Raw genomic sequence first — 27,907 nt, 5'->3', positions numbered from 1 at the left:
TGAGGGCCGGAGTTTGATTGCGCAGTGTGATGCTGTGCTCCACACTAACTCTGTGTCCTGGTATCCATTGTGCCTTTGCAGTAAGTCCAGTGGGAATTCCTCCTCCAGTCTAGGAGAGATGGTTTCAGGCACTTTCAGGCCCAACCCTTCCTCTGCAGGTGAGCCGACCCACAGCAACATCGAATGGGGGGAAGTTTCCAGAACAGGCCTGCTGGCAGTCATCAGTCAAGGATCGCAACGGCGCCTTTTGGCGTCAGTCAAGTCTCGTCTTTAAGTGACACAAGCTTAGAAGTCCTTTGTCTTCTAAAAGTGCACCACGGAAACCTTGTGGTTCTTTTAATTTTCCTTTAAAATATTTTTTAATCGGCCTTACCAGGGCAGTTTTGTTCTGAATTCTGACATGGAGCAAAGGCCCTGTGGAATCCTGCCAAGAAAATAGACATCTGTCCAACTGACATCTGGTGTCCCCATTGTTTCGAAAGCCTTTTTGGGGCAACGGTTTGCAAGATGCATCTTACCTTCATTGATGAATGTGCGCTTGAGCTGTGCACAGGGGCCTAGTGGCTCTGGCAACAGTCACGGTAGCCTGAGACATGGGGAGGTGGATACGGAGCGCTGAGTTCTCTGTGTCTTTCCAGAATGTTCTGCGCACGTTCTTCAGGAGCGGCGGGCCCGCTCACACTCAGCCCTCTTGCTCCTCCTTCTCCAGGCCACCAGCGCAGTGAGGAGAGCCTTCTCTACATGAAAAAAGCATCTACCTCTCTGACTTCGTGACCCCAGAAGTGTGGTCATGACAACTGTGTGGCATTAGCACGCTGGTGTTAGCACGCTCAGATGTAGCTATGACACTGCATGTGGCAAATGGAGCAGTTGTTTTGTTTTCGGATTTCAAAAATGTACCACGTTGAAAGAGATGCATGAGTTCAAATATTTATTTGCTTTTTTAACAATTACAACAATGGCCTCTGACACCCTTCTGCTTCATTTGCTTTTCCTGTTCCAAAGATTTTATACACAGTGTAATAATGATAAACTGCTGTACTAACTGAATATCATATGTCATACTACTGGATGTATAATTATTGCTAATTATTTATACTAATTATTTGTTGGCAAATGGAACATGCCAAATTGACAAAGGCAAATTGCTTGCAGTTAGTTGTTTTGCCCAGGTCAGGAGGTACTTAACCATTGCATTTCATTCATAAAGGACATTGTAACTGGGGGAAGAAACTGTTGGACATTTAGCAGGATGTTCAGGTATATTTAGTGATGCAAATGTTGCAAAGGGATCTTGATTTAGGCTGGTGCTAAGACAACCTGGATATACTTATTACTCGCTGTGCTTTTTGTTTGCTTAGTTGCAGCTTTTAGTCAAAAATAGCATATAACTGTACCCATTTATACAGCTGGATATTTTATTGAAGCAGTTCAGATCAAGTAACTCACTGTAGGGTACAAAGGCAGGGAACTTACTGGGATTTGAACCAGCAGGGTTTAGTTTGTAAGGCTGTGTCGTGACACTACCTGTCTTTATATTTGGTAAATGATGCAAGGTATGCTAAGACGGGGCCAGAAAGGTTGACTGCTTGTATATATGATGGCTACCTGGGTTGAAATGATGATGTACTGCTCTAAATACTGTGCCTGAAGTGTTATCAGCATTATCGGTGTTGTCAATGAGGCGATAAAATATACTTACGGTGTTCTTTTTTCATTTCACAGGAAAGCAGAAGCAAAAAGTGGTAAGTGTGTTTTAACTGTCTGTTTTATGTATGTATTTCTACATTTATTTCTGCACTTTTGTAAGCACAGAACTGTTTCATGTTGTGATGCAACAGTTATTTATTGTACAAGTGATCATTCCATGTTTCCCAGGATGCAGTCATTGATTTTATTGTAAGGAGTTTGTCAAATGATGAAATATTACTGCTTCAGTTTTTTTCATTTTAAAACTACAGAGATCTTATCATTTTTTACATTTCCAAAATCAGTCGTCACTGATGGCACATAATTTTTTGGCCTCTTCTAATTTTGTCACCTGGAAAGACTTGAATCAAAGTTAATGCAATTAAACTGAGTGGACAACAGTGTAAGAAAGTTGGATAAAAGTAGTTGGACCATCTGTGGTCAACGTTGATCTGCCAGCTCTTTCGTTTTGTATTCGTACACAATCTTTTTTCACTAATCCTGAACCTCTTCCACAGGCCGAGCATGTTCCTCCATATGATGTGGTCCCTTCCATGAGGCCTGTGGTCCTGGTTGGACCATCCCTGAAGGGATATGAGGTAGGTAGCACTGTTCTTCCTCCAGGAGCATCATGATGAAACATTTTCACATTATATTATTTTCATATTACACATCATGCGGCTCAGTGCGAGCTCAACCTTGGGTATTTTATTTTTTCATTATATTCAGGTTGCAGGGGATGAGGAGGGGCTCCTCTCTTTGACCGTGTGTAGGCTGAGGTTTAACAGTGAATACTGGTTCGTTTTTGTGTGACTCAGGAGGTTATTGTACAAGGTGACCTGAGCTCGTATCGCACCTGGAGCAGGTGACCACATATCTGTCATTGGATGACCCCATCAGTGCATGAGCAAGGGTGGGGGTGGAAGGAACAGAGGGCATCTCCTCCCCCAGCTCTCGCAGAGGAGAGCAGAACTGGAGTCAGCTGGAGACAGAATCGCACTCCTCATCTTCACGCTACGTTGCCGTGGCAACAACCTTCTGGGTACAACACGTCAGTTTCGAAAGTGGAGCACGGTTCTGAAATGAGAAAAGAGGAGAGCGACAGAGCACTTGGGACACGGTGTGTCGGAAAAATAGTTAAAAATGGCTTCAGCGCATTAATGTGCAAGGCCAGTGCCAAAGCAGATGGTTTCAAAACATTTTGGTTCTACTGTGGGGAAGTTAAAAGTGAAAGAGTGTCAATGTTATCAGCTCTGACTTGTCTAGTTTCTGTTGCCTTGACTAAGCAATTAATTGATCAGGAGCTTCTTGTTATTTAGCAGTAGCTAGACCTATTTTGAGATGAGGTGTGTGTAGTGAGGCCTATCTCCTCACTGACATCACAAAGACGAATATGTCGCAAGCACCTGCAGGCAATTAGGCCGAGCTGCAAATGCAATTGGAGAAATGCCTTATTTACAATGGAATTACAGTCCGATCCTTTCTGCCGACTCTGAGCTGTGACCCACACCATGAATCATCGGGGGCCTGGACAGTGGGGTTTTAAATAAGCAGGTGATCATTCTCAGAATCAGGAAAGAAGACGGCCCAGTCACAGTTCACCATGACAGAAGTGTGTCAAGGTTACAGAACATTTACATTTACGTTACTTCATTTAGCAGACTCTTCTCCAAATCAACTGCCAGTGGACACTATGTAGTATTATCAGGTCACATCTTATTCACCCAAGGTGACTTATAGTGCTAGATAAACTACTTACAATGGATTCATACATCAGAACATGTGTGTCGTGTGTGTTTGTACATGTCTGTATACCCTTCCATGGGAGGGGTAGAATTTGTACAGTAAAAAAATAATGTACCTATATTTCCTCCTTTTTAAGTAGTTTTGGATTTCAGTGCTCCAGCTGTTTGTTTTAACAGGTTACTCAACTTTTTAGCCAGTTTGCAACCGTGGCCTTCATGTTTGTCAGCATAAAGCAGCAAAAACCATTTTGTGTACATGATCTGAGTATTTTTAAGAGCTTGGTAGCAGAGACATATTAAATTCAACTCAGTTTACTTTTATACAGTGCTCCTCTCAACCAAGTGACACAGAATGCTGGTCATTAGAGCAGTAACAATAAAGGAGAAAGCAAAGAGAAAATAAACATACAATGCAGCTTATGTACTGAAATAAGCCATCTTGCAGCTGAGGAAAAGAAAAAAAAACATCCCAGACAAACAACCTGTGAGAAAAATAAGGCTCTTGGAGTCAACATACCAGTGGCTACCCACCCTTCCTGGGCATTCTTGTGTATTGCAAAGCTACATGTATCTACATAACCTGTATTAATTATCTAATAGTTCCTTGAAATGTCAGTGGTCACATTTTAATTAGGTTTATTGCCATTTCCCATCTGTTTTTGCCAAGTTGTGCTAGATTCAGCATTGCAGGTATAAGAGTGCAAAGTGAGTAAAGTCTGATTTAGCTGATGCACAATTGTGGGAGTTTTCTGATGACTGGTAGAGGAACCTGTCTGGATGTCAGGTTCACGCCTCGCTTTGCACGCTTGCAAACAGCATAGCCCTTGCATTTGCCTTTAGGTGTGCCATTGATTTGCTTACCAGGCGTTCTTCATCCACAGCAATGTACTGTGAAGTAGCAAGTCATCACACCCCTAGGCCATAAACCCTGGGAAGACTCAACCCACCCCACCTTCCTCCACTGTCCAAAATAGACCACATCCTCATTCATCACCTGTGTGTGCCTTTTTATGAAAGTCCCCTTAGGGAATCTTAATGACCTGATTAAACAGGATCCATTTGCTTGGAATTAAGTTCAAGTGAGCCATAGTTCCATGTGATAGATGACTTGACCAAGTACATAATTAATAGGATGGGCTTAAGACCCCAGATGGAGACTTTGTATGGAAGAACCTGAACAAAGGCTTTTGGCCTACCAGTGCCATAGTCAGAGTGTATGAAACTCATTATTTCATTATTCATTTAAACTTCTAATTTTGGCTGTAGAGCTGTAAATCAGTGGAGCTCCAAGTTTCATATCCAGAGATTTAGGAATTGTTCTAGAGAACTTTTTAAAGCAGAAGCAGATAGATCTGACTTCCTTCCGCTCATCATACCCTTGTTATACGATTATTCTCTCTCTCCCTCCCTCTCTCTCTCACACACACACACTGCTCCTCCCCTGCACCCTGGACAGGTGACAGACATGATGCAGAAAGCCCTGTTTGACTTCTTGAAGCACAGGTTTGATGGCAGGTGAACCTACCCGTCTACTACAGATTCTTGTGAAAGTGATCTGTGTCATGATAATACATGATTTGAATATCGACACTTTAGTTTTATCAGGTGGATAAACATTTCCTCCGTAATGGTTTTGCAGTATAACCATGCTTTATTTCTTTCCATTTTTGCCAAGTTTAAAAAAAAACCCAGAGTACTTTTTCTAAATTGACAGCTTATTCTTAAGTATGTATCTACATACTTAATATGCACAAGTAATATCTATAGCACTCATTTCTGTTTTAACCTTGAACGATTTCAACTGTATACTGTGACAAGGACTTTTAAATGCTTTCTCACATTCTCAAAAGGATTTCCTTAATATTCTTACTGAAATTCACACACACACACATTTTCGGAACCGCTTGTCCCATACGGGGTCGCGGGGAACCGGAGCCTACCCGGTAACACAGGGCGTAAGGCCGGAGGGGGAGGGGACACACCCAGGACGGGACGCCAGTCCGTCGCAAGGCACCCCAAGCAGGACTCGAACCCCAGACCCACCGGAAAGCAGGACTGTGGTCCAACCCACTGCACCACCGCACCCCCTACTGAAATTCAGTTACTACTAAATGTGCACTTTAATTCAGCATATTCTAGAAATGAAAGATAAAGTGTGATCTTTGTATGCAGTTTATATGTGCTTTGCACTGTCCCAGGATATCGATCACAAGGGTCACTGCAGACATCTCTCTGGCAAAGAGATCAGTGTTGAACAACCCTAGCAAAAGGGCAATCATTGAGAGGTCCAACACCAGGTCCAGTTTGGGTAAGAATGGAAGACTGTCCTCCCAGGCTGTGTGTTCTGTGTAAATAGGTAATGTGTAAATGCACAAGTAGGACAAGAGACAACCTTACACAGCATAAGAATCTCAAACACTTGGGGTAGCTGGTAATATAGTGGTAAGAGCTACTGCCTTTGGACCCGAAGGTTACAGGTTGTGTGAATATATTTACCCTAAATTGCTCCAGTAAAACAAAAAAAACCCAGCTGTATAAATGGGTAAATTGTAAGTACCTTAACATTTTAAGTAGCTTTGGAGAAAAGTGTCAGCTAAATGAATAAATGTAAATAAATATTTGTGACAATTAATTATGCAGTTTAATGTTACTTTTCATTTCTGGGATCTGTAATTTATTTCCAACACCTTTTGACTTTAAACTACATGGAATCATTGGGGGCAGATGTAAAATTGTGCTGTATAATATGTCTTACAGCTGAGGTCCAGAGTGAGATTGAGAGAATATTCGAACTAGCCAGGTCTTTGCAGCTCGTGGTGCTGGATGCTGACACGATCAATCATCCGGCACAGTTAATGAAGACATCGTTAGCACCCATCATTGTCCATGTCAAAGTGTCCTCACCAAAGGTATGGAGTGAGACATTGCTGCCCGGTCCGAATGGTTGCTTAGTGTACCACATCAAAATGGCGTAGTCCGATAATGCATTTCTACTGCCCCCTTCTGGTGTGAAACTTATACCAGATTCTGATCCTTTTTCATGTAACTGTGACTGTGAAAGGCTCAGAAAGAATGTCATAAAAGACCATAGAGGTGTTTGTTAAATCTTGCATCCAAATTACACCCTCTGCAGAATATTTTCTGTTCAAGGAGTTTTGAAATTGGGATTCTATACGGAGCTCCTGCTCCAGCAGAATATCGTTTTGTGCCATTTTTTTCTGCAGGTCCTCCAGCGACTGATCAAGTCACGAGGAAAGTCCCAGAGCAAACACCTGAACGTTCAGCTGGTGGCAGCAGACAAACTGGCACAGTGCCCGCCGGTGGGTGCCCCCGCAGAACGCCATTCTCCTCTTACTGCTTGGCAAAGGTCCACTCATATCTCCGTGTGCTTTCCTCACCCACCTTCAGGAGATGTTTGATATCATCCTGGATGAGAACCAGCTTGAGGATGCCTGCGAACACTTGGCTGAGTATCTTGAGGCCTACTGGCGTGCCACCCACACCTCCAGCAGCACCCCCTTGAACCCCCTGCTAGGCCGCAACCTGGGCTCCACAGCACTTGCCCCATATCCTACCGCCATCTCTGGACTTCAGGTGATTTTTGGTGGGCCCAGTGAGTGATGTTGTGGTTATAGCTATCGCTTTTTAATGGAAGGACCTGTTGTGTTTTAGCTGTAGTACCCATGGGCAAGGTGCTTACTCTGAACTGTTACAGTAAAAATATCCAGCGATATAAATGTATAAATCATCGTAAGATGCTTAGTATAAAAACATAACATGTTACCTGCTTTCAAACAAGTATCAACTGAATGAATAAAAAATAATGTTCTCCTCTAGCATCACAAGGAGAGTTCTGAAACAAAATCAGGTCCCTGATCTGTGTGAAGAAAGTATTAATCTGCTGTACAGTTTGCATTTACGGGTCAAGCTGTCAAGAGGATCAGTCATTAGAATCTCAAACATTGACAGTAATACATTCATACATTTATGATTTTATATTCCTTCAGTCTTTAACATGGCATTGAGTTCAAGTGAAACACTCCTTGTTCCTACTGTACAACCTATGCTGTTTATGTGAAGCGCATGATTTAGCAGGAAATGGAGAGTAACCAAAGGCTTTCCCTGTGACCACCAGGGCCAAAGAATGAGACAGAGCAACCACACAAGAGACCACTCCCCCATCGAGCGGCGCAGCCTGATGACCTCGGACGAGAACTACCACAATGAGCGGGCGCACAAGAGCCGCAACCGGCTGTCCTCAGCCTCCCAGCAGAGCCGAGACCACTACCCCCTGGTGGAGGAGGAGTACCAAGACCCCTATCAGGACACATACAAGCCCCACCGCAACCGTGGCTCCCCTGGTGGTTACAGCCACGACTCGAGGCACAGGCTCTGAGCCAGCATCCCAAAACACCCAGGCCTCTTCTCTCTCCAGCCCAGTTTGACGGAGCCACGGCAGCTCCCAATCAGTCCTGTCGATCTTTTTCTAAGCGTGATACCTCGTTTCCTTCTGGCACTGGTTCCTGTCTAAGTGGTGTTCCACTTGCAGACAAATCTGGACACTTCCCTTTTTCCACCGTGATTCCAAACACACAGCTGGAAAAGGAAGTGCAGATTTTACAGAGGCCACATTGTGCTTGTTCGCTCCAGTATTGGACAGGACGGCTCGTGGCAGTCGCAGGTGTGATTTGCATTCAGAGAGGCTGGATCATAGGGTTTAGGGCCCTAAGTGTCCTGAAGGCCCCTGCTTTCTCTGTTTCATCAGGGATGGCTGTTGCAGTGTGCCTTGCACCTCGAACCAGTGCCAGTACATGGAAATCCCAGAGCGCAGTACACCCTGTGAACAGCACAGAGCCCTTTTGCACGTTTCCAGAAGCCGGTAGACATGGACCATAGCATATCATACTGTTGACGTCTTTAGTTCGATCAGGTTGCCTCTGAGAAAACGGTTCGAATTGTGTGCAAATAGTGACGTACAGTCCAAGAGAGGTTTGCGCTTGTCAAATGCTGAGTGAATTGTCCATGGCTCTGACCCGTTCGGTCCTGTGACTGGCAGGAAAACCACACTTTGCCGCTTCCTGTTTCAACATGCGTTTTGTAAGTGCACCAAATGGCCAACATGGAGTCTCTGTGTTGTCTTCATTTGGGAAAAGGGTGACCTAGGAGTTCACAGCCTGTCAGTTCACGTGGAGAGGCTGAATCACAGAAGAGCTTAAACTACAATATACCAGTTAAGACAAGGGCAGCAAGAGAAATAAGTGTATTTTAATGCCTTTTTGGGTTTGGCTCAGTTCAAAACCTACTAGGACAGCATTTGCTTTACAAGATCAGGAGCAATGCTCAGCTCAGGCGTAAAGAGTAGCGATGCTGACTGTGCTGACCTGTAGCTGGGGTAAACAATTTCCCTTTTTTGAGCCCAGTGCACAGTTTGCCCTTCTGAATGTGATGCACTGTGCATCATTTTATTCTCTGTATAGGTGGCATGTTTCCCTAATTCTATTTCAATTTTAGTTGAAAAGATCCTTTATGACTGCCCTACTGGAAAATAAAATATATATATATATTTTAAAAGCAGAAGATGCTATCTCAGCTATCCAGTGAGTTTTCACAATTCAGGCAGTATTGTAAAAGAGACCAAAAAGAATACGTTCACACTGTAGTGAAAGCCCAGTCACCATTGTACCTTGGACACAATGACAATGTTTTCAACTGCCAGGATTTGGTCTGTCCAGTGAAGCCTTTTACCACAACAAGACCCATTGTATCCCAGGCGGTTACACTGATACAAGGTCAGTATTTACAAACTAATCCACAAAGTCAGAAAGGCCAGAATTGCAAATGAAAGGCCCACAATAAGCTTACATTTAAGTGTGCTGTGCGTGGCTTGATGTACAGCTGGAGATAAGTTTACTTGACTCTTTTGATGAACTCCGAAAGAGAATTTTCAGCAACAAAAACAGGTAGAAACACTTCAGACAAAATCTATGGAGCTGAATTGTGTCTTGCTTACATGTTTTTGGCACTTTCTTCATAAGTGTTGTTTTATAGTACTTCAGCGGCTCTTCGTCATAGCCTGATGAAAAAGTCTTCCATGTCACGCCTGTAAAAACAAAGAAATACGAGATACCTTTACGAATCCCATGACCCAAATGATGTCACCACCCTTATGTATTGGATCCGTGTGATTGCGTAGATTGAGAAGTGTTTATTTTGGTCGACGTGCAGTCAAAGCACCTTGCCAGAGATCCATACTTAAAGAGAAAGGTGGGTCCCTCTCTTTATTCATTTCATTAGCACTGATTTTAAAGGGCAATCCTGCACATCTGCTGCCTGACTTTAAGTTGTATACATCTTTTTGCTTATTATTAAAAGATGTAATACCTTTTCCATTAAGAATTTCGAACAGTGAGTCAAGGATCATTAACTGCATCACCTTTTGTGCTGTTGAGTGCAGTGCAACCAGCTATAGACCTATCTCTACTTACACCTGACTATAATGTACCACACCCTGACCCATGTCATAGTCGATTACTTTGAAAGGTTATTCCGGGTAATGAGATTTTAAAATTTAGGCTGCCTTTGATTTCCTCAAAGAAGAGGAACAAGTCTTGCTCTCTGGAGATGCAAAACAAGTGCTGCCGTAAAAGACAAAAAAAAAAAAAAAAAACTGCAGAATGCTGCCTTAACTCATGCAAACAGTGCAGCTTGCGCATATCTGTTATGCTTATAAAAATAAGCATAGATGCCAGGACAAAACAGGAAAAAATGAAATTCCCAGAGGAACCAATGTGCGGCCCTCAGTTTGTTCCAGTAGTATCTGTGTATGGGGGGTTCTTCTCATCTTCTTTTCTGAATCCCTGCATGGAGTTGACACCCTTAACAGCTGTGTACTTGGTTTTTTGCTCGGTTTGAATTTAAATGATGACAGAAAATTATGCAAATAGCTAAACTGTTAAAATAAGGAAATCTGATGTTATGGACTACGAGCATGCTTCTCTGTTAAATTATTAGAAAAATGTTTGCCATAACTGCCCATTTTTATTTTGTCATCGAGCCCAAATATAAATGTGAATCATCTTTCTTGTGACAATCAGAAGGAATTTACCTACAGATCTTTAATCTCTGCTCTGCAAGGCCTGTTTTCTTTTTAAATTACTGTTCAATAAAACTGACAGCAGCTCATTTGCAGTAATAAATTGATTGAAGCGAACTGATAAATCAAATTTCAGATTATGTGGTTGTTCTGACAAAGAATGCTAATGTGAAAAATCGTTTTACCCACCAACAAGACTCTGATAAAATAAAAGTAAGAGCTTGAATGAACAGAAACAAAGTTGGCCAGTATTGTTATATGCTGTTCATTTCGTATTATGCCTGTTTGTAACGTAGCTGGAATGGTGGCATTAAATGCCACATCGACAGTATCTTCACTTTGCGTGTGAGTTGCGGAGAACAAGAGGGAAACATATCATTGGCATAATATGCCATTTTACATGCATTCATGTAGCCTTACTGTTTGAACCTTTGTACTTTCTTTAACTGCAAGGTCATATGTGTTGTGATTTCCGTTGTTTTGTTATTTCACTTCAGTGTGACTCTGAGAGGTGTTTCATTCCCATTCTGCTTTTGAGCAAAGAGATGCAGCAATGTGTGAGTGTTCTGCAGTACAGCAGCACATTCTGAGATACGGTTTGTAGATTCGCACTGGGTTACAGCTCCCTTCACCTGGACATATTTAGAGGTTGTTTCTCTACTTCGAGCTGGACGTGGCATCTCACTCCTTGGATGCCAAACAGATGTGGGCAGATTTTACATGGTTTTTCGTGTAGCAGACTGTACCATTTTTTTTTCTTGTCGGTCACGCCGATTTGAAAATGGTGTCTGGCTCTGGCCCGTACGGTGGACAAATTCACTTGTGGCCGACTTCCCCTTTGTTACAGCTGGAGCTCAAAACAATTTTCATGGTTCCAACTAACAATGGCAGTGTTCAGGACTCCACACCCCAGTGTCATCACCTTTTTCATTATTCAGTTCCTTGTTACAGTTTCCACATGTCAGGCCTTGTTACGTTTTCCGTTGCTTACGTCCTCTGTGACTGTGGCATGTGAATCGTGAGCAAACCAATGCATTCAGAAGTGAACTTGTGTCAGTCAAAGCTTTGATCTATTCTGGTGCTACAATAGGAGTCTGATAGCCTAGTGAAAGTAGGAGGGGGCAAGTTTTTAATTTAGTGAGGTATCCCAAACATGTGTAACATACTTATGGATGTACTGCAAACCAAGTAATTTTACGCACGTAGAAGAGCACCCACATCTTTGACTGAGCGCAGTTAGAACAAAGTGACCTTACTGTATTTTCATTCTTGTGTTATAACCTTTTAGTATCGTTAACTGACAAGCCTCTCAGCTTGTAACTGCGTATTTGTTTGTTCCAACTTGTGTTTAAAGTTCCGCAACCAAACACGTTCGAAACATGGACACAGTAAATGTTCGAGAGTCATCTTTGTAATGCCATCATCCCCCAAGTTGTGGTCCCTGCCGTGTTGCAGAAAGTGCAGGGAAATCACTTTTTCAGTATGCTTTGTTTTGTTTGATTTGTAGTAGGTGCACTTTGGAGAAATGCGCTTGACAGCGCATGAGATGTGGCCAAAAAAAAAAAAAGAGTAAACATATCTGATATCAGCTAATGTCTTATTTATTTTTGTATTGACGTGGAAATCTTTTTGGATTAGTTATTTGTTTCTTTAACATCTGAACATGTAATAAATAGCTTATAGGCATGCAATAATGGATAAGTGCACTAAATGGAACTTTTCTTTGATACTCAGTGAATATGATTCAATGGAGAATACTTGTTGCTCCTTCTTTTGCATGTGCCCAGTCAGACCAAGCCCTCCTCTGGAATTGCTGTCAACTAAGGTGTTCAAATGTGACTTTGCCTGGAACATTGCTTTCTTTTGTATGTACTACTGTAGCTGTGAAATACACCCCTGATTTGCCAACTTCTATCTTTTCCCTTCTCACTAAGATTATTCATTTAAAAGATCCCTGCCTTTCTTGAGCTTCTTTGAGTTGTTGAAGATAAATTTTCCAGATTATTTAATCTTGATACAAAAAACAGCTCCGTGTGCCATGTTCTAGATATGAATAAAAGAGACTGGACAAAGGTTATGGTTGAGATGGCTGAAATTTAACCCACATAAATCATCATTTTAAAATAAAAATACAATTTTTTTTTTTTTTTTGGACCACTTGCACAACATGATTGCAGTAATGAATTATATACACAGAATTCAGTGCCATGGATTGTTTTTTTTTTTTTGCTACTGCTTTCTTCACCTTTAATGGTTGAAAGTTCCACTAAGGCATAAGAACCGATGGATGCATTATTAACATATAACTATTAAATGGAGAGCAGAATGCTACTGAAGGGCCATTGTGACATTTTTATTTATAGGTCATATTGTTCCCAAAATTTAAGTAGTTAGTCTGCAGAAAAAAAATAACTAGTATGTTATTTTACAGAACAGTAAGGAAACAATGACAATCTTTTTTCTTCTGATAGTGACATTTTATCAGGTAGCATCCAACAGTTTTGTACTTACACAAATGTCACATAAACACAGAATTAAGTTGTGGGATGTAGGCTATTTATCACATGCAATAATGAAGTGATGCTGGCTACCTGTTACATTTACTTCACAAAGACACCATTGTCTGGGATGAATACTGACCCCAGTAAACAGGTTGTGTGAAAGGCACATCAGAGCAATGTGTGATCCAGAGAGTAGAATGACTTGTTTGGAGTGACAGGAATGTGTGAGCCACCAAAAAAAGTGTTGTGCTGGAATTCATACACAAAATTGGACATGGGCATCTTTCTCAGATTGTAGCCACTTTGTATCAAAAGGAAGGGATTTCCTAATGGTGACTGTTCCACAAGAAAATTAAGAGAATTCTATAATAAAATTAGATGAAAAAAGCAGCCCTGTAATGAACTGACATCCCAAATCACCTTTGATAGTACTGCTAGGGCACAGCTTCCTCTTTAAAAAAAATAAATTTCCAACAAATTTTAACTGAGTTTAATATTAAATCAGTTTTACAGTCCTACACCAATACTGATATGACAGTCATCTAATGAATAAACCAAACCTTGTTCAACACTGCAGCACGTGCAGGGGCTTTGGGCGCCCTAGGTCACAATCAGTTCTTCATATGTTTACATTACATTTATTTATCAGACTTTTCTAGAAAGAGACTTCCAATGAACTCTGTGTAGTGTTATCAGCCCACACACCTTATTCACCACGGTGACTTACACTGCTAGATACACTACTTACACTGGGTCACTCATCCATACATCAGTGCAACACACCCTCTCTGTCTCACCGCCTTGCTGCAGCCGGGATCGGGCTTCTACAGGTTGAAAAAATTTATGACGCTTTTCTCTAGACATAGTGTTAATCTACTTACAATTATTCACCCATTTATACAGCTGGATCATTTTACTGGAGCAATTTATGGTAAGTAGGTGAAGTTCAAACCTGCGACCTTTGGCTCCAAAGGCAGCAGCTCTACTCGCTTACACTGCTAGATACACTACTTACACTGGGTCACTCACCCATACATCAGTGGAACACACTCTCTCTCTCTCTCTGTCACTCACACACTCTGGGTGAACCTGAACAGCATGTCTTTGGACTATAGGAGGAAACCAGAGCACCCAGAGGAAACCCACAGAGACACTGGGAGAATATGCAAACGTGCCGGCCTTTATATGATATATAAACCATTATTTTCACATTTAGATACATACAGATAATGAATAAGGGAAAATAAGATTTATAAACTTAGCCTATAAATTATTTCTTATAATTAATTATGATGACATGTACGTAAGCATTGAATATGCAGGGAAAACAATTTTAAACTTTAAAGACTGAATACGGAGTGAAAAATTAACTTCTTTTCCTGACTGAAGTTTGTTAAGCGCACAAACAGAAATAAACTATTTACTGTACAGTCCTACAGTTTCCCACGTATTAAAACGTCACGTAGGAAGAAGGTGCAACATTTCGAAGAGACCGGGCGGCGATTCATCAACTCATGTTTATATAATAAATAAAGCAGGCGACGAATCTTCGATTTTTCTAATAAAACTATTAGGCTTTTTTTACGCAATTTATTTTTGGATTTTGGCAGCGGTATTTTGTAGGATCATGAAATTGTGTCCGAGTAAGAGGAAGCGTAGATACTGTCACAGAAGCGAGAGCCGCATCATTCAAAATATAAATTCCATTAGGGGCTGTGCTCTTTGAAAAAAACCGGTTTGCACTCACTGGGGGAATCCACCTATATTTTTAAAATGCCTTCCAGTTCTGAAACGCAATTATTGCTTATTTTAATAGGTTGGGGAAAAGTTTTTCTTACGCCTCATCATCGTTCTGCTCTTCTGCTCCTCCTCCCGCACTAAACGAATCCGACGCGCCCGCACGCGCTGTGAGATTTAAACGCACAGGCTCGCGCCAGCAAGAACGTGGCTCGTGCGCGAGCCTGCGGTGGGTCCGCGACCCGTCCTCGTTGTGACACTTTCCTGTCAGTGCTGCGGTTCATTGTTATGTTGGCACATAACTCCCCCGGCTAGGTTTGATGTTCTGGATTAATCGTTCTTCTCTTGCGAGCGTTTGAATTGTTCAATAATAAAAACAAATGTTGGCATAACGCACTACACATACCCTTACGGTATGTGCCTGCAAAATCGGGCGATAAACGACTCGTGTGGGCGGGCAGTGACATTATCTCCCATTATCTCACGCTCAGCTGACACGGGTTTTATTTTTCTCGGACACTGTCTGTTTTACAGAAATGATCTTTCACTCAAGACACGTTCACAGAAATGACAACTACAACCCGAACGTACCGCGGACGCGTTCCTCACGTCGACGTAGCAGCAAGGTGGGACTCCACGGATGCACGCATGCGCACAAGCTATCCGCTGATTCTGCCGCCGCGAGCGGACTAGCTGCACGGTGTTAGCGGGCGGAGCCGAGAGGCGTGCGCATGCGCAAACTGTTGACTACGTCTACGCTGCCAGCTGCAGGCTGGAGGAGCTGCATGGACGTGGTCCAGTTCTAACTGCTGAACGCCGTCGTTGAAGGATCGCTGAGCTGATCGCTTAGTTACTACTACAAAGGTTCGACAGAGAGAGCACAGAAAGAGCTGCCCAGGCCCCGTTTAACGATGTCATTTGCTGTAGGGAGAAGATTTTTAGAATAAAGGCGATGTCTTCAAAGGAAACGGGCAGAAGCACTGGGCGCATCTCCGTGAGGCGGCGTTGCGCGCGCAGTGCACGTTGCTAGCGCGCGGTGCCTGGCGCGCCTTTGCACGCGGCTCTGCGGGTTCTATACGCCACTGATTTGTCGCTGACAGCGGCCGTGGTGTCCCTGCGCGACTCCGGGCAGCGATGGGAATCCTCTTCACCAAATTGTGGAGGCTGTTCAACCACCAGGGTGAGCGCGCCGCGCGCGACACTCTCTCTCTCTCTCTCTCTCTCTCTCTCTCGAGCGCGCGCTCTATGTGTGAGCGACAGTTTACTGTTTTATCAAGAAAAAAAAAGTACAAGATTTAATGAAGCACGCATTGATTGTGTTGTAAGAAAAACAGCTGTGTTCCTGGACGTCCAAGGCTTATGGGTCTTGCCCGTTTGCAATAGACCATTTACTGTAACTTGTACTCTAAGTCTAATACACTTCTGGTCTGTACTGCCCTATTCTATGTCTGTGGCTATGCATAAAATAGTGTAACTACATTATTTACTGTAGCTGTCTTAGACTAGCTCTATAGACTACACTCAGTCTACAGTTTGAGACAAATTACTGTAGCTGTTTGTACAATACACTAACTCTGTGTAGCTGTACTTCATAATGTGCTATTTACTACAGTTATGTACAATACAGCCATAATACAGCTTTATAATGGACAAATGTTGTGTACTGCAGCCTCGAAAATATGCCAGGGGCAGCAGGTGGTATAGTGGTTTGGGTTGCTTCCTTCCACTTTGAGTCAGGTTTGAATCTCACCTACATTTGTAATACCCTTGTGCGAGGCACTTAAGTTAATGTAAAAAGACACTTGTAAAAATTACTGGTTGTATAAGGTAATCATTTAAAGGTTCTTGACACTGTAAGTCACTTTGGAGAACAGCATCAGCTAAATGAGTAATTAGGTAAATAACAGAGAGATTCTCAATGGGGTTGAAGTCAGAACTTTCACTGGGACACCCCTGGAAATTCGCAATTTACCTTTCTGTCTCTGAAGTACTTAGGTGTTTCTTTTGCTCTTTGCTTGGGATCTACAGCTTGTTGAAAGGTGTATCAGTCTGCAAAGGTGACGCTTGGCAAGAAATTCAAGTTCCCCTATAGAATTGTTTCCTGTGTCATCCATCACTCCTGTTCTGACCAGTCCCTGCTGATAAGAACCCCCACAACATTATGCTCCCACCACCATACTTTCTTGAGTCATGGATGGTATTAGTTTTGTGACACAAAATGTGCTCAGAGGATGCTAGAAAGTTCAGCTTTGGTCTCAATATATACCACAGCACCTTTTTCCACAGCTTAGTAGGATCACTTTGGTACTTTTAGGTAGGTCTTCTTGAGTAAAGGATTCTTTCTTGCCACCCTTTCATACAGTATCAGAGCACAGGGTCTGGAAACTTTTGCATAAAGCATGATTCAGGTTTCAGTTTTTGCATTTTGGGCTTAAATATCTTCTATTTGAAGATGTGTCTTTGCAGTAATTCTTTATTTTTCCCCATATACAAAGATGTGGCTGTTTTGTTTGTAATCAGCAAAATTTGAAAATGTTTACAGAGCACTGTTGTGTGTAACCTAAAGCGGTTTGCTATATATCATGCAAATATCAGGAAGACGACAGCTGGATGTTGTTGAAGAAGATTGTTTGGAAGTGTGTCAGAATATAGACTCACAGTCCAGAGTTGTACTCTGGGTCAATAAAATTGAAGATAATCCAGTTGGTATGGTTTATGTTCTAAAAAGAGGGCTAAAAAACAGAATATACTTTCAAACTTGTGTGGTTTGACCTATGACTACCATCCTTATGTTACTTTATCTATAATGTCACTGGTTAGCTAGGGAACCGGTTATATAATACAAAATGAAAATTATTCTAGGTGCTATGTGTTTGCTTTTATTTTTTCATCTGTTTTTACATTTTGAAATTGTTGGTTATCATATACCACTGTAGTGATAACTCAAAATCCAATAATTAAGGCTTTTTCTATGAAGGTTAATATGTGGGTTTATAAACATCCTGCTCTTTAAATAGCTATTGTTTGTCCCTTTTAAAGATGCCATTGTTTGCAACTGTCAGTCAGCAAACAATGCTGTAGCCTTTTCCGTTTTCATCAGGAATGGCAACATCAGAAGGTCCAGCACACGTTTGTGGCCAGACTTCTGGCTTCCGAGCGAGATGTGTAATATGTTGTGGATGATGGGCTCCCTGATCCATAATCAGTCCTGTTCTATGACCTGTCTAAAAATTCCTGTCAATTTGTTCATGCCCCGGGTGGTGTTTCTCGTGGACCTTAATTGACTTGAATGGAATAGACACACTCCAAGGCTGTCAATTGTAATTATTCCTTTCTTGATCCTTGTTTCATATTTGCTTTGTGGAAATAAAATGAACTGGGGCATTCAAAATCCACATTGACACTGGGGTGGCAGTGTCAACTTACTATACACTATGAAAGGTCGTGGGCATCTTCAGTTAGCCTGTAACACGTTTCATCGGAGCAACACAATTCTCCACCTTCGCAGTCGTGTAACGGCTATTTTTCTGAATTAAGCAAAGTGATAATTCGATCCTTGCAGACCATTATCGGTTTACATGGCGTGTAGGCAGACAGCTGTAAACCTATCGGTAACACAAGGAGCACCGAGGGAAAGTAGTCATGGAAATGTAGTTGAATATCACTTGAAGGCCTGTGAGACCTTGTCCTCGGACGCCATTGTGAGTTGTATAGGGGCCAACATTTGGGAACAAGGACACTCAGACTGATGGGCCATGTGATCTCCTTCACTTTCAAAATGTATTCTCTGGCTGCTCGGTGCTCCCACTCAGCAGAGCTCCAGAATCCAGAGTCTCTCCGTTCTTGGTTTTGACCTCGAAGTCATGGAATGAGCTCCCCCTGTCCCTCAGAACTGCTAAATCCCTCCCAGCCTTCAAGAAGGGTCTCGCACCCATCTCTTAGAGCCAATTCTCACTCGACCGCTGGCTTAGCCAACCCAACATCCTCTGGCATGCTAATCTATGTATTGAAACATTTTTTCAGTGTTCTAATTGAATGTCACTTTTATAGGTGGCTGTTTGAGGGATGCGACATACAGAAGCACGGTATCGGACAAATGAGCTGTGTTTTGAAAATCCTCTGTCTAAAACTCTTTATTCAGAGTACTTTTGTTTACAGTTGTATGTTATATGAGAAAAGCAGAAATTTACATTTATTCCTTTACTTGACCGAAAGTGACTTACAACATTAAGCTGCTCAATTATTTACCCATTTATACAGATGGAAAATTTTACTGGAGTGATTTAGGGTAAGCACTTCGCTCGAGGGTACTACAGCACAAGGTGAGATTCGAACCTGCAATGTTTGGGTCTAAAGGCAGCAGCTCTAAGCACTACACTAGCAGTTGGCCCCAGGGTAAGGTGAGGACTTGAGAGGACAGAAGAGAGTTAAATCCTTGAGCTGACTCACCATAGCTTTATGACATACATATTCGCTCATTTTTTAACATATTGCTCTTCACACATTTTACTGTTTAACAGGACACTGCCCAGAGCTGCCCAGCAGCACCATAATTTTGTCTGAGTACCATCAAGATAAGCATAAAAATTTCTTTGCAGAGCTCATAAAGCCTGTCTTTAACAATGGACTCGGCCTTGTCTTGCAGTAGTGTGGAGTCTGTTTTCCGGTGCATTGCGTGCGCTGCGTGTTGGAACCTGCAACAAGACCCTGTTTTTCCTGCAAATCCAAAGCGTAATATCGAGTAACGCGGCCTTTGCGGTACAAAGGGCCCGGCTCTTACGCGGGAAGTGTAACTCTGTGCTTCTGAAACGAAAAATCTCTTTTGGCCCCTGGACTCGGCTCAGATTCTTTTTTCCTTTTATTTTCCTTTAATCCTGGCTGCCCCACCAGACTCACACTGGATGGAGGTCCCATAAAACAGGGGGGGGGGGGGGGGGCTGGGTCGACTCCTGTCCTTCGATGACGGGGTGTTGTTCTTTTTCTGCAAACGGATCTGAAACTGCGCAGCGCCTTGGTCCGCCGTGACCCCTAACTCCACTGCGTGTTACATCAGCTACAACATTGATCTCCATTAAAGACATGGCTGTATCGTGACCCCCGTGGCCCCCTTTCCACCCCCTCCACGAGTTGCTCGGCTCCTTTCCTTCACCGCTGGGATTTTCTCTATCTAGGCAGCTTTGAGCTCGGTGGAGCTAAGGAACCTGAGCGCTCCTTTAAATTGCTCCTTTCTCGTTCCCGACCCGTGCGCTCGGCGAGGTGGAGGTGTTTCCCTTTCCAGACGCGCGCTTCCGAGAGGGCAGATGCTGACTTCGCTGAAGTTGCGTGGATGCTGAGCGCTGCTCGAGGACGTCGCTCACGTCAGAGTCAAATTGCAGGCCAGGGTGCACTAGAACATGGTAATAAGTCACTATAAATGTGTCACTGTGGAACAGCTGCACTCCTGATTCTTGGAATATTATTTATTTACATATAATTCTCTGGCAAAATGGGTTTTATTGTTGTTAACCAACACTTAGCTGACATCTTTGTAAAACACAGCTTAGACTTTAAGGTTTGGTACAAAGCTACTTATTAGAATTTGAGGTAGAGGATAGTAAAATGGTTAGAATTACAGCCCTCCAGTCAAAGGACTCGGGTTCCAATCCCAGATCCTGCTGTAGGACCCTTGTTCAGTGTATTTTCCCGGTGTTAATAGAGTAAAAACTACTCAGCTGTATAAATGGGTTTATAATTGTGAGTACATATAGTGTATACAAGACTTACATTGTAAGTTGATGCTTTTTTTCTAAAGTGACTTAAAATGTTAATTTACCTCCCATTAGTTTTTTTTTACCCATTTATACACACACACACACACACACACACTTTCTGAACCGCTTGTCCCATACGGGGTTGCGGGGAACCGAAGCCTAACCCGGCAACACAGGGCATAAGGCTGGAGGGGGAGCGGACACACCCAGGATGGGACGCCAGTCCATCGCAAGGCACCCCAAGTGGGACTCAAACCCCAGACCCACTGGTGAGCAGGACCTGGTCCAACCCACTGTGCCCCCCCCCTATACAGCAGGGTAATTTTACTGGATCAATTTTGGTTAAGTACCTTACTCAAGGGTACTAGAGCTGGAGGTGGGATTCAGGCCTGCAGCTTTTGGGTCTAAAGGCAGCAATTGTAACCACTACACTACCAGCTGTCCTAGTGATGCTTAAAAAAAAAAAAAAAAATACTACTACAGCTGGGTCATTTTTACTGTATAATTTTGGGGTAAATGCATTGTTTAAGGGAATTACAGCAGGGGTGGGGATTTGGTCCCAGTTGTTTTAATACTCTAACTGCCACGCCACCTGCAGTAGTATGATGGTAATCCTCTCAGCTGTTAATGGGGATTGGTTACTTTTTTGAATATGTTCACAATTTCTCACAGCCTCCATAAAGTCAGTATCTTTTTTTTTTTTTTTTTTTTTTTTAAAGTAAATCCTCAATGTTCCCGTAGCGTTAGCCCCACGTTGCCAGTCTGTTATGTTTCCACGGAGGCATCATATTAGCGCCTGGGTTAGCCGGCGGGGTGACTTGGCCCACGGGTTTTGTTGAGGAGCAGGAGAGCAGCTGTCCTGTCAGTAAAGTGACACAGGAGACGGCAAGATGTTACGTCAACCTGACAGCAGGGTTCAGCGTTTCGCCTGTCAGCTGAGCGAACGCCAGTGGTTAGGCGACTTCGACGGGTCAGAGGCGCATAGAACTTGTGTAATTTGATAATCGCACGTGGATGTGTCTCATCTCCATACAGTCTAATCATCGACAGGCTCGTGATGCCAAGTACTGAACGTTTGTTAAAGGGAAGCGGTCAGGGTGCACTCCTGCCGTAAGGGCGAGAAATGGATCTTTCTGCGGTTTAAGTGTGCCGCTATTTAGAGTGCAGGTGCTTGAATGAGTCCTTCTCTTCCATTTGATCTCTTGTCACAGGTGGCGTCGCTGTAACTGTCTCTCTCGAAGGTACAACGGGCGGCTCCTGCTCAGCACATAATGTCGGGGTTCTACACCTTTACTTAGCTGATGCTTTTCTCCAAAGCAACTTATAGTGTTAAGGTTACAGTTATTTACCCATTTATACAGCTGGGTAATTTCACTGGAGCAACTTAGGGTAAGTACCTTGCTCAAGGGTACTACAACTAGGGCTGGGGATCAAACCTGCAACCTTCGGATCCACAGGCAGTAGCTCTAACCACTACGCTACCAGCTGTCACTTGCCGGTGATACCGCACCACTAGCAGGCTGTGCCACGGCAACATGCTCAGTGAGCGGAAATGCTCTCTTATAGTCTTGAGCAGCTCGATGGAACTGATAGTGTGGCATCTGCCACGTTTTTAGGGCAAAGGGCCACAGTTTTGCACTGTCTAGTCATTCTGGTTTGTGCAGGAAGCTTATCTTTCCCTCAGCTGAAATACCTCTGCCCCATCTTAACTTAGAGCCTTATCTGTCTCTCTCTCTGTGTCTGTGTGTTGTGCAGTCTTGCCAGAGCAAGTACTTCATGTTTGTTTACATTCATTTATTTAGCAGATGCTTTTCTCCAAAGTCACTCCCAATGAACATCTATGTAGTGTTATGAGCCCACATACCTTATTCACCACGGTGACTTACACTGCTAGATACACTACTTACACTGGGTCACTCATCCATACATCAGTGCAACACACCCTCTCTGTCTCACCGCCTTGCTGCAGCCGGGATCGGGCTTCTACAGGTTGAAAAAATTTGACACTTTTCTCTAGACATAGTGTTAGTCTACTTACAATTATTCACCCATTTATACAGCTGGATCATTTTACTGGAGCAATTTATGGTAAGTAGGTGAAGTTCAAACGTCCGACCTTTGGCTCCAAAGGCAGCAGCTCTACTCGCTGTGCTACCAGCTGCCCCTTGAAACGTTTTCGCTTTGCATCGCAACGCTTTTGCTCGTTCTCTTGGGTGTGTGAGCCACACTCCCCAGCGAGAGACCGAGTAACTCCACGCATCGGTGTGTATGTGTTCTTGTGTTTAATTGCAGCATGAGTCGCGGGCATTGTCTTCTGGAGCGGTCAGTCCCTGCCTGTCCCCTCTCTCCTGAGATGAGCTCGATCTGAGTAACCTTACGTCTCTTTTCAGAGCACAAAGTGATTATTGTCGGTTTGGATAACGCCGGAAAGACCACCATACTGTACCAGTTGTGAGTATCACCATACTGTACACCTTCTGAGTACATTTGTTACTCAGCTTCTGGTCATAACTGAGCAGCAGGTCTGTAAAACAAGAGTCTCTTTTTCCCCCCCAGGTAACAATGGGTAAATGGTTAATAATACAATAATTTTTCAATTAAGAAAATGGTATATGAAAACAAATAATCTGGAAAAATATGAAGTAATTAGGTCTGTAATGATCCCCTGTCTGACTACAAGGGGGTTGTGGGATCTTCTCCCAGTCTCAGTGAAAACTGGGTGTCCAGTAGTTTGCTCATGTGTTAAGGATAAATGACACATATGTAAATACTATAAATATTAATTGTACTATGTTGCCTAATAATGTAAATAATAGTTGTACAAAGCATGGGCGTGACTTGTTTCTGCCCCTCTGGCATTGTGTGTGCAGTTCCATGAACGAAGTGGTCCACACGTCTCCGACGATTGGCAGCAACGTGGAGGAGATTGTGGTGAACAACACCCACTTCCTCATGTGGGACATCGGCGGCCAGGAATCGCTGCGTTCCTCCTGGAACACATACTATACAAACACTGAGGTGTGTGTTTCCAAAACCTATGGATTTTTTTTTTCGGCTCAATTTTTATGCATGTTCATCTGCCAGCACGTAAAATCAAAATGAGACTTAATTACACTTAATGTAGCTGATGCGGACAAATCAAAATTTTTGTTTGTGGTGCCAAAGTCACTTTTACCACTGAGTCACGATCAGTAAAAGCTTAATAATACAGAGGTCCATTGATTTATTGGCTGTGCAGCAAACAATTACTTTGAAGGACCAGTGCTTTAAATTTGAGCTGCATTTAAATTAAAACTAAATTAAACTTACTAAAAACTCCTATGCAATGCTGATTGTGGACCAGTTCACGTAAAGTTGAACAGTCCTTCATCACCTTGTTGACCACCAGCACTCAGGAACTCAAGGTATGAGCTGTAAGCACTGTGGAACTGAGCTGAATTAAGTTCGCACTTTTGACACCTGTCAACTGGCACAGTAACAGGTTGCTTTCGCTCAGCTACAGGCGGGAATTTAAGAGCGAGGAACGTGCAAAAACAGGCTGGAGAATTTTTTTCCGTCTTCCAATTTGTGTAACTGAACCGTTAATGGAACAAGGAAGAGATTCTTCTGTTGGTCACCCCTGAGCCGACAGAGCAGCGTCTTCTCTTCCCTTGTCGCAGTTTGTCATCGTGGTGGTGGACAGCACCGACAGAGAGAGGATCTACGTGACAAGAGAAGAGCTCTGCAAAATGCTCGCTCATGAGGTGCGCAGTAAAACACTGTGTAATGTGGTAAATGTAGGAGTCGGCACGTTAGAGCTGTCACTCCACTCGTAGGACTTGGGTTCAAATCCCCGCTCGTGCTGTAGTTGGTGTAGTAGGGTCAGGGTATTCGGTATTAATGGGTATGCGGTATAAATGGGCAAATCGCTGTAAATATCTCAGTGCACCCACCTGATATTGTAAGTCATTTTGATGGTGATTCCAGCTAATTAATGTTTGATGACAATTATTATTATGGTAGCTGGTAGCATAGTGGTTTGAGCTGTTGCCTTTGGACTCAAAGGTTGCAGGTTCAAGTCTCACCTCTAGCTGTATTGCCCTTGAACAAGATACTTGCCTTAAAAAAATGCTCCAGTGAGAAAAATTACACACCTCTAGAAATTTGTAAATAATTATAACTAGCTTAACACTAAGTCGCTTTGGAGAAAAGCATCAGATAAATGTAATAATAGTAACTACTTAGTAATAGTAACTCTGTCTTATACACTGTCACCATGCTTTGTGTTTTCTTTGCACATGTCTTAAATTGCTCAGAGCTACAGAGGAATCCTGTAGAGGCACAAGTTAATCCTGTAGAGACGATAACTTTTCTTGATTTTTAGGGCTCCTTGTAAGGCAGCTTTCACTATAACAGCAGTTTAAATGAATGTTTTATGTGTATTTGGTACTGGATGAACAATTAAGTTCTGAATGGTACTTTAGTGCAGTGAAGTGGTTGAAGATGTAGTGTTCATGAGGTATATTTGTGGCAGGACCTGAAGAAGGCAGGGCTTCTGGTTTTCGCCAACAAGCAGGACGTGAAGGGCTGCATGTCGGTGGCAGAGATCTCCCAGAGTCTGCAGCTCACCTCCATCAAGGATCACCAGTGGCACATCCAGGCATGCTGTGCCCTCACTGGAGAAGGGTACGAGGGGTCAGAGGTTACAGATGCGCGAGGGGTAGAATTGTGTGGTTTTGGGGTTGGAGCGGGTTAGGGTTTGTTGTTACAGATGTAGGGAAAGGGCTCAAAATCCAAATTTTAGTGGTGTCGAGGTTAGAGCTTCCGTCTTTGGACTCTGAAGTTGAAGGTTTGAATCTCACCACCTGCTGGACTGCCTTGAGCAAGGTACTTACCCTGAATAGCTCAAGTAAAAAATTACCTAGGTGTATAAATGGGTAAATCAATGTAAGTAGCTTAACACTATCAGTTGTTTTGGAGAGAAGCTTCAAATGAGCTTTAAATGTAACATTTCCATTCAAGCATGATAAACTGAAGGCAAAAGCCAAATATATGAACACTCAAATCACTTTTTTCCATCCATATTTTAATTTTGGGAATTAACAACACAGTATGCTTTCCAACCACTGTTAACTAATAAAAGTGCCTGGCAGGTTCTGTTTTCATTGCTCAGCCATAAACACAGGTTGTTAAGCTGACTTGTGAAGGTGGATGAAGTAGCAGACTTGAACAGTGAGTGAACAGCAGAGCCGAACTTGCTGGACTTCTCCTTTTTGTGGTTCTAGGCTGTGCCAGGGGCTGGAGTGGATGATGTCAAGACTTAGGGCCAGATGACCCCGTTGACCCTACTATTGACCCGAGTCCATGGACAGTCGGCCGTGAAGGATGACCCACGGACGCCGTCGCGCTTATTTATTGCTGTTTAAATGGCTTCCGTTGAGGACTTGTCAGTGATGCGCAATTGTCCTCCACCTTGAAGATGGGGGAAGTGAAGACTAGGAGGACCCATCTCTCACTGACAAAACCATCTCACAGTGACTGTGGTGCTGTCAGAGTTGCGTGGTTGGTGTTGGACTGTGCGTAGCCCCTCGGACCACCCGTGGCCACACTAGAACCCATCAGCTAAGGCTGCTGAAGGGACAAGTGGCAGAATAACAATAAAAACCACTTCTGTCTGTTCATGTAAAATACTGCTGAATAAAATCTTTTTATCATGTGTTTACTGGCTTATTTTGCCTGAGATCTGTCAGTTGGGTGGAGATGATTTATTTTGTACCCTGTGGGTAACCTGTGAATTGCGTTCGTTCAATTCAGGGTGTTTCTCTTCCTTGTAGGGTTTATCTTTTCCAGCAGTGCCATTTCTACTTGAGCTTCCCCATCTCTTTGTAACACCTCCATGCTACTATGTTGTTCTCTATTTCCCAGAAGCTTCTTCATGTACTAGTTCTGCCAGTGCTGTTTGTTCATGTCGAGGAAAAACACTGGTGCACCAGTTACGCTACTGACACAGAGTACACGGGGAACACGCCGTACGCGTTCTTGTGCGAAAGAGCACACGTGGTGCACATGATCTCCGTCCATTTCCTGTGTTCTACTTAGAGCTTTAGAGCTGTTGCATCTAAATATCCTAAAGACACACACGCGCGCTGGCTGAAGCTGCGTGTCCCGAGCAGGGTCGTGGCGAGCCGGGGACTAACACGGCACCGCGGGGCGTAAGGCTGGAGGGGACACACCCATGATTGGACGCCACCAAGGCACCCTAAGCAGGACTCAAACCCCAGACCCACCAGAAAGCGGGACCCTGCCAAACCCACTGCGCCACCACATGGATCCAAAAAAATGAACTCAAATTCTGGTCTTCCAAAAACTACTGAACTGTAGGTAGTGAAAACGAGTACATACCCAGTTTTTATAACGCTGACTTCGTTGAGCAGTATCTTTATTAGTGAAGGAGTTCATAGCAGACTGGCATCGGTTCCATTTTAACTCAGCAGGGGGCAGAGTGCTTAAGGACAGATTCTAATGTCTGTCCTGCTAGAGAGCTTTCTGTGGGACCCTTGAGCATCATTATCTAAATTGTTCCAGTAAAATACCTAAACATATAGAAGGGTTTTGTTGAGTCACTTTTCTTGGCGAAGAATATCTTCACATTCCATTTCTTCCATTACTCACAATGAAGTTGTAAATCTTTGCCAAGTGGGGAAAAAAATGTTTAATTACTAATAGATGTCAGTCTTGATATCAGCCACCATGAAGGTTTGAAAAGTGATTCAGTAGTTTACTTTGGATCCATTCCACCCCCCTTCAATGAATAATAATATTCTGTATTATAATAGCCCACTTTAAATCATCCCAGGAGTAAGTTAGATGTTTCTTTTCCCTCCCAGGCAGTTTTCATGGTTGAAGGAAATGAAAATGTATTTTCCAAGGTTCTTCAGATAAACATTGGAAACTCATCTGGTTCATCAGAGCTGTGCCATTTGTTTCACATTATTCAATTAGCTGACACTTTTATCTAAAGCAGCTTATAATATTAGTCTGGGGGTGTGGTGGTGCAGTGGGTTGGTTCTGCTCCTGCTCTTCAGTGGGTTTGAGTCCTGAGTCCTGAGTCCTGCTTCTGACGCTTTGTGACGCTTTGTGACGCTTTGTGACGCTTTGTGACGCTTTGTGACGCTTTGTGACAGCCTGGCACCCATCCTGGGTATGTCCCCTGGCCCTATGCCCTGTGTGCTGGGTTAGGCTCCAGCCCCCCATGGGGCGAGTGGTTTGGATGGACAGACAATGTTAGTCTATTTACAATTATTTACTTTTTTATACAGCTGGGTAATTTTACTGGAGTAATTTAGGGTAAGGACTACAGCCAGAGGTAGGGATCAAGCTTGCAACCTTTGGATCCAAAGGTAGTAGCTCTAA

The 27,907-nt window shown here is 43.1% G+C and overlaps 2 protein-coding genes across 5 annotated transcripts in view; both read left to right on the top strand.

Moving 5' to 3' along the window:
- LOC108930040 (voltage-dependent L-type calcium channel subunit beta-4) overlaps positions 1 to 10,423 on the top strand; it is a 35,969-nt gene extending 25,546 nt beyond the window's left edge. For 2 of the 3 annotated variants that reach the window (XM_029256709.1, XM_029256711.1), the window contains 9 exons: positions 82 to 158; positions 1,726 to 1,745; positions 2,208 to 2,288; positions 4,891 to 4,949; positions 5,633 to 5,742; positions 6,192 to 6,343; positions 6,659 to 6,754; positions 6,843 to 7,028; positions 7,570 to 10,423. In XM_029256709.1, the coding sequence (XP_029112542.1) occupies positions 82 to 158; positions 1,726 to 1,745; positions 2,208 to 2,288; positions 4,891 to 4,949; positions 5,633 to 5,742; positions 6,192 to 6,343; positions 6,659 to 6,754; positions 6,843 to 7,028; positions 7,570 to 7,830 (1,042 nt within the window). In that variant the 3' untranslated portion in view covers positions 7,831 to 10,423. The remainder of the gene's footprint in view (positions 1 to 81; positions 159 to 1,725; positions 1,746 to 2,207; positions 2,289 to 4,890; positions 4,950 to 5,632; positions 5,743 to 6,191; positions 6,344 to 6,658; positions 6,755 to 6,842; positions 7,029 to 7,569) is intronic. The other variant, XM_029256710.1, reaches the window with a different exon arrangement.
- Positions 10,424 to 15,521: 5,098 nt separating this feature from the next.
- arl5a (ADP-ribosylation factor-like 5A) lies at positions 15,522 to 26,206 on the top strand. 2 transcript variants are annotated; one of them, XM_018741123.2, is made up of 6 exons: positions 15,522 to 15,945; positions 22,906 to 22,966; positions 23,386 to 23,533; positions 24,175 to 24,258; positions 25,071 to 25,180; positions 25,780 to 26,206. In XM_018741123.2, the coding sequence occupies exons 1-6, from the start codon at positions 15,900 to 15,902 to the stop codon at positions 25,826 to 25,828; spliced, it is 498 nt and encodes a 165-aa protein (XP_018596639.2). In that variant the 5' UTR covers positions 15,522 to 15,899; the 3' UTR covers positions 25,829 to 26,206. The 2 variants fall into 2 exon arrangements, with proteins under 2 accessions (XP_018596639.2, XP_018596632.2); XM_018741116.2 differs by having other exon boundaries at positions 25,029 to 25,180.
- Positions 26,207 to 27,907: the final 1,701 nt, after the last annotated feature.

The sequence above is a fragment of the Scleropages formosus genome, chromosome 12 (genome assembly GCF_900964775.1).
Source record: "Scleropages formosus chromosome 12, fSclFor1.1, whole genome shotgun sequence".
NCBI lineage: Eukaryota > Metazoa > Chordata > Actinopteri > Osteoglossiformes > Osteoglossidae > Scleropages > Scleropages formosus.
Note: the sequence above shows the minus strand (reverse complement) of the source record. Positions and strands in the feature narration are given on the sequence as shown.

What these genes read in the sequence shown, in the direction of transcription:
- arl5a (XM_018741116.2), top strand. Translation starts at nt 15,900, where the DNA reads ATGGGAATCCTCTTCACCAAATTGTGGAGGCTGTTCAACCACCAGG. An exon ending in GAGGCTGTTCAACCACCAGG is followed by an intron (nt 15,946 to 22,905) that starts GTGAGCGCGCCG and finishes GTCTCTTTTCAG; the next exon opens with AGCACAAAGTGATTATTGTC. An exon ending in ACCACCATACTGTACCAGTT is followed by an intron (nt 22,967 to 23,385) that starts GTGAGTATCACC and finishes TTGTGTGTGCAG; the next exon opens with TTCCATGAACGAAGTGGTCC.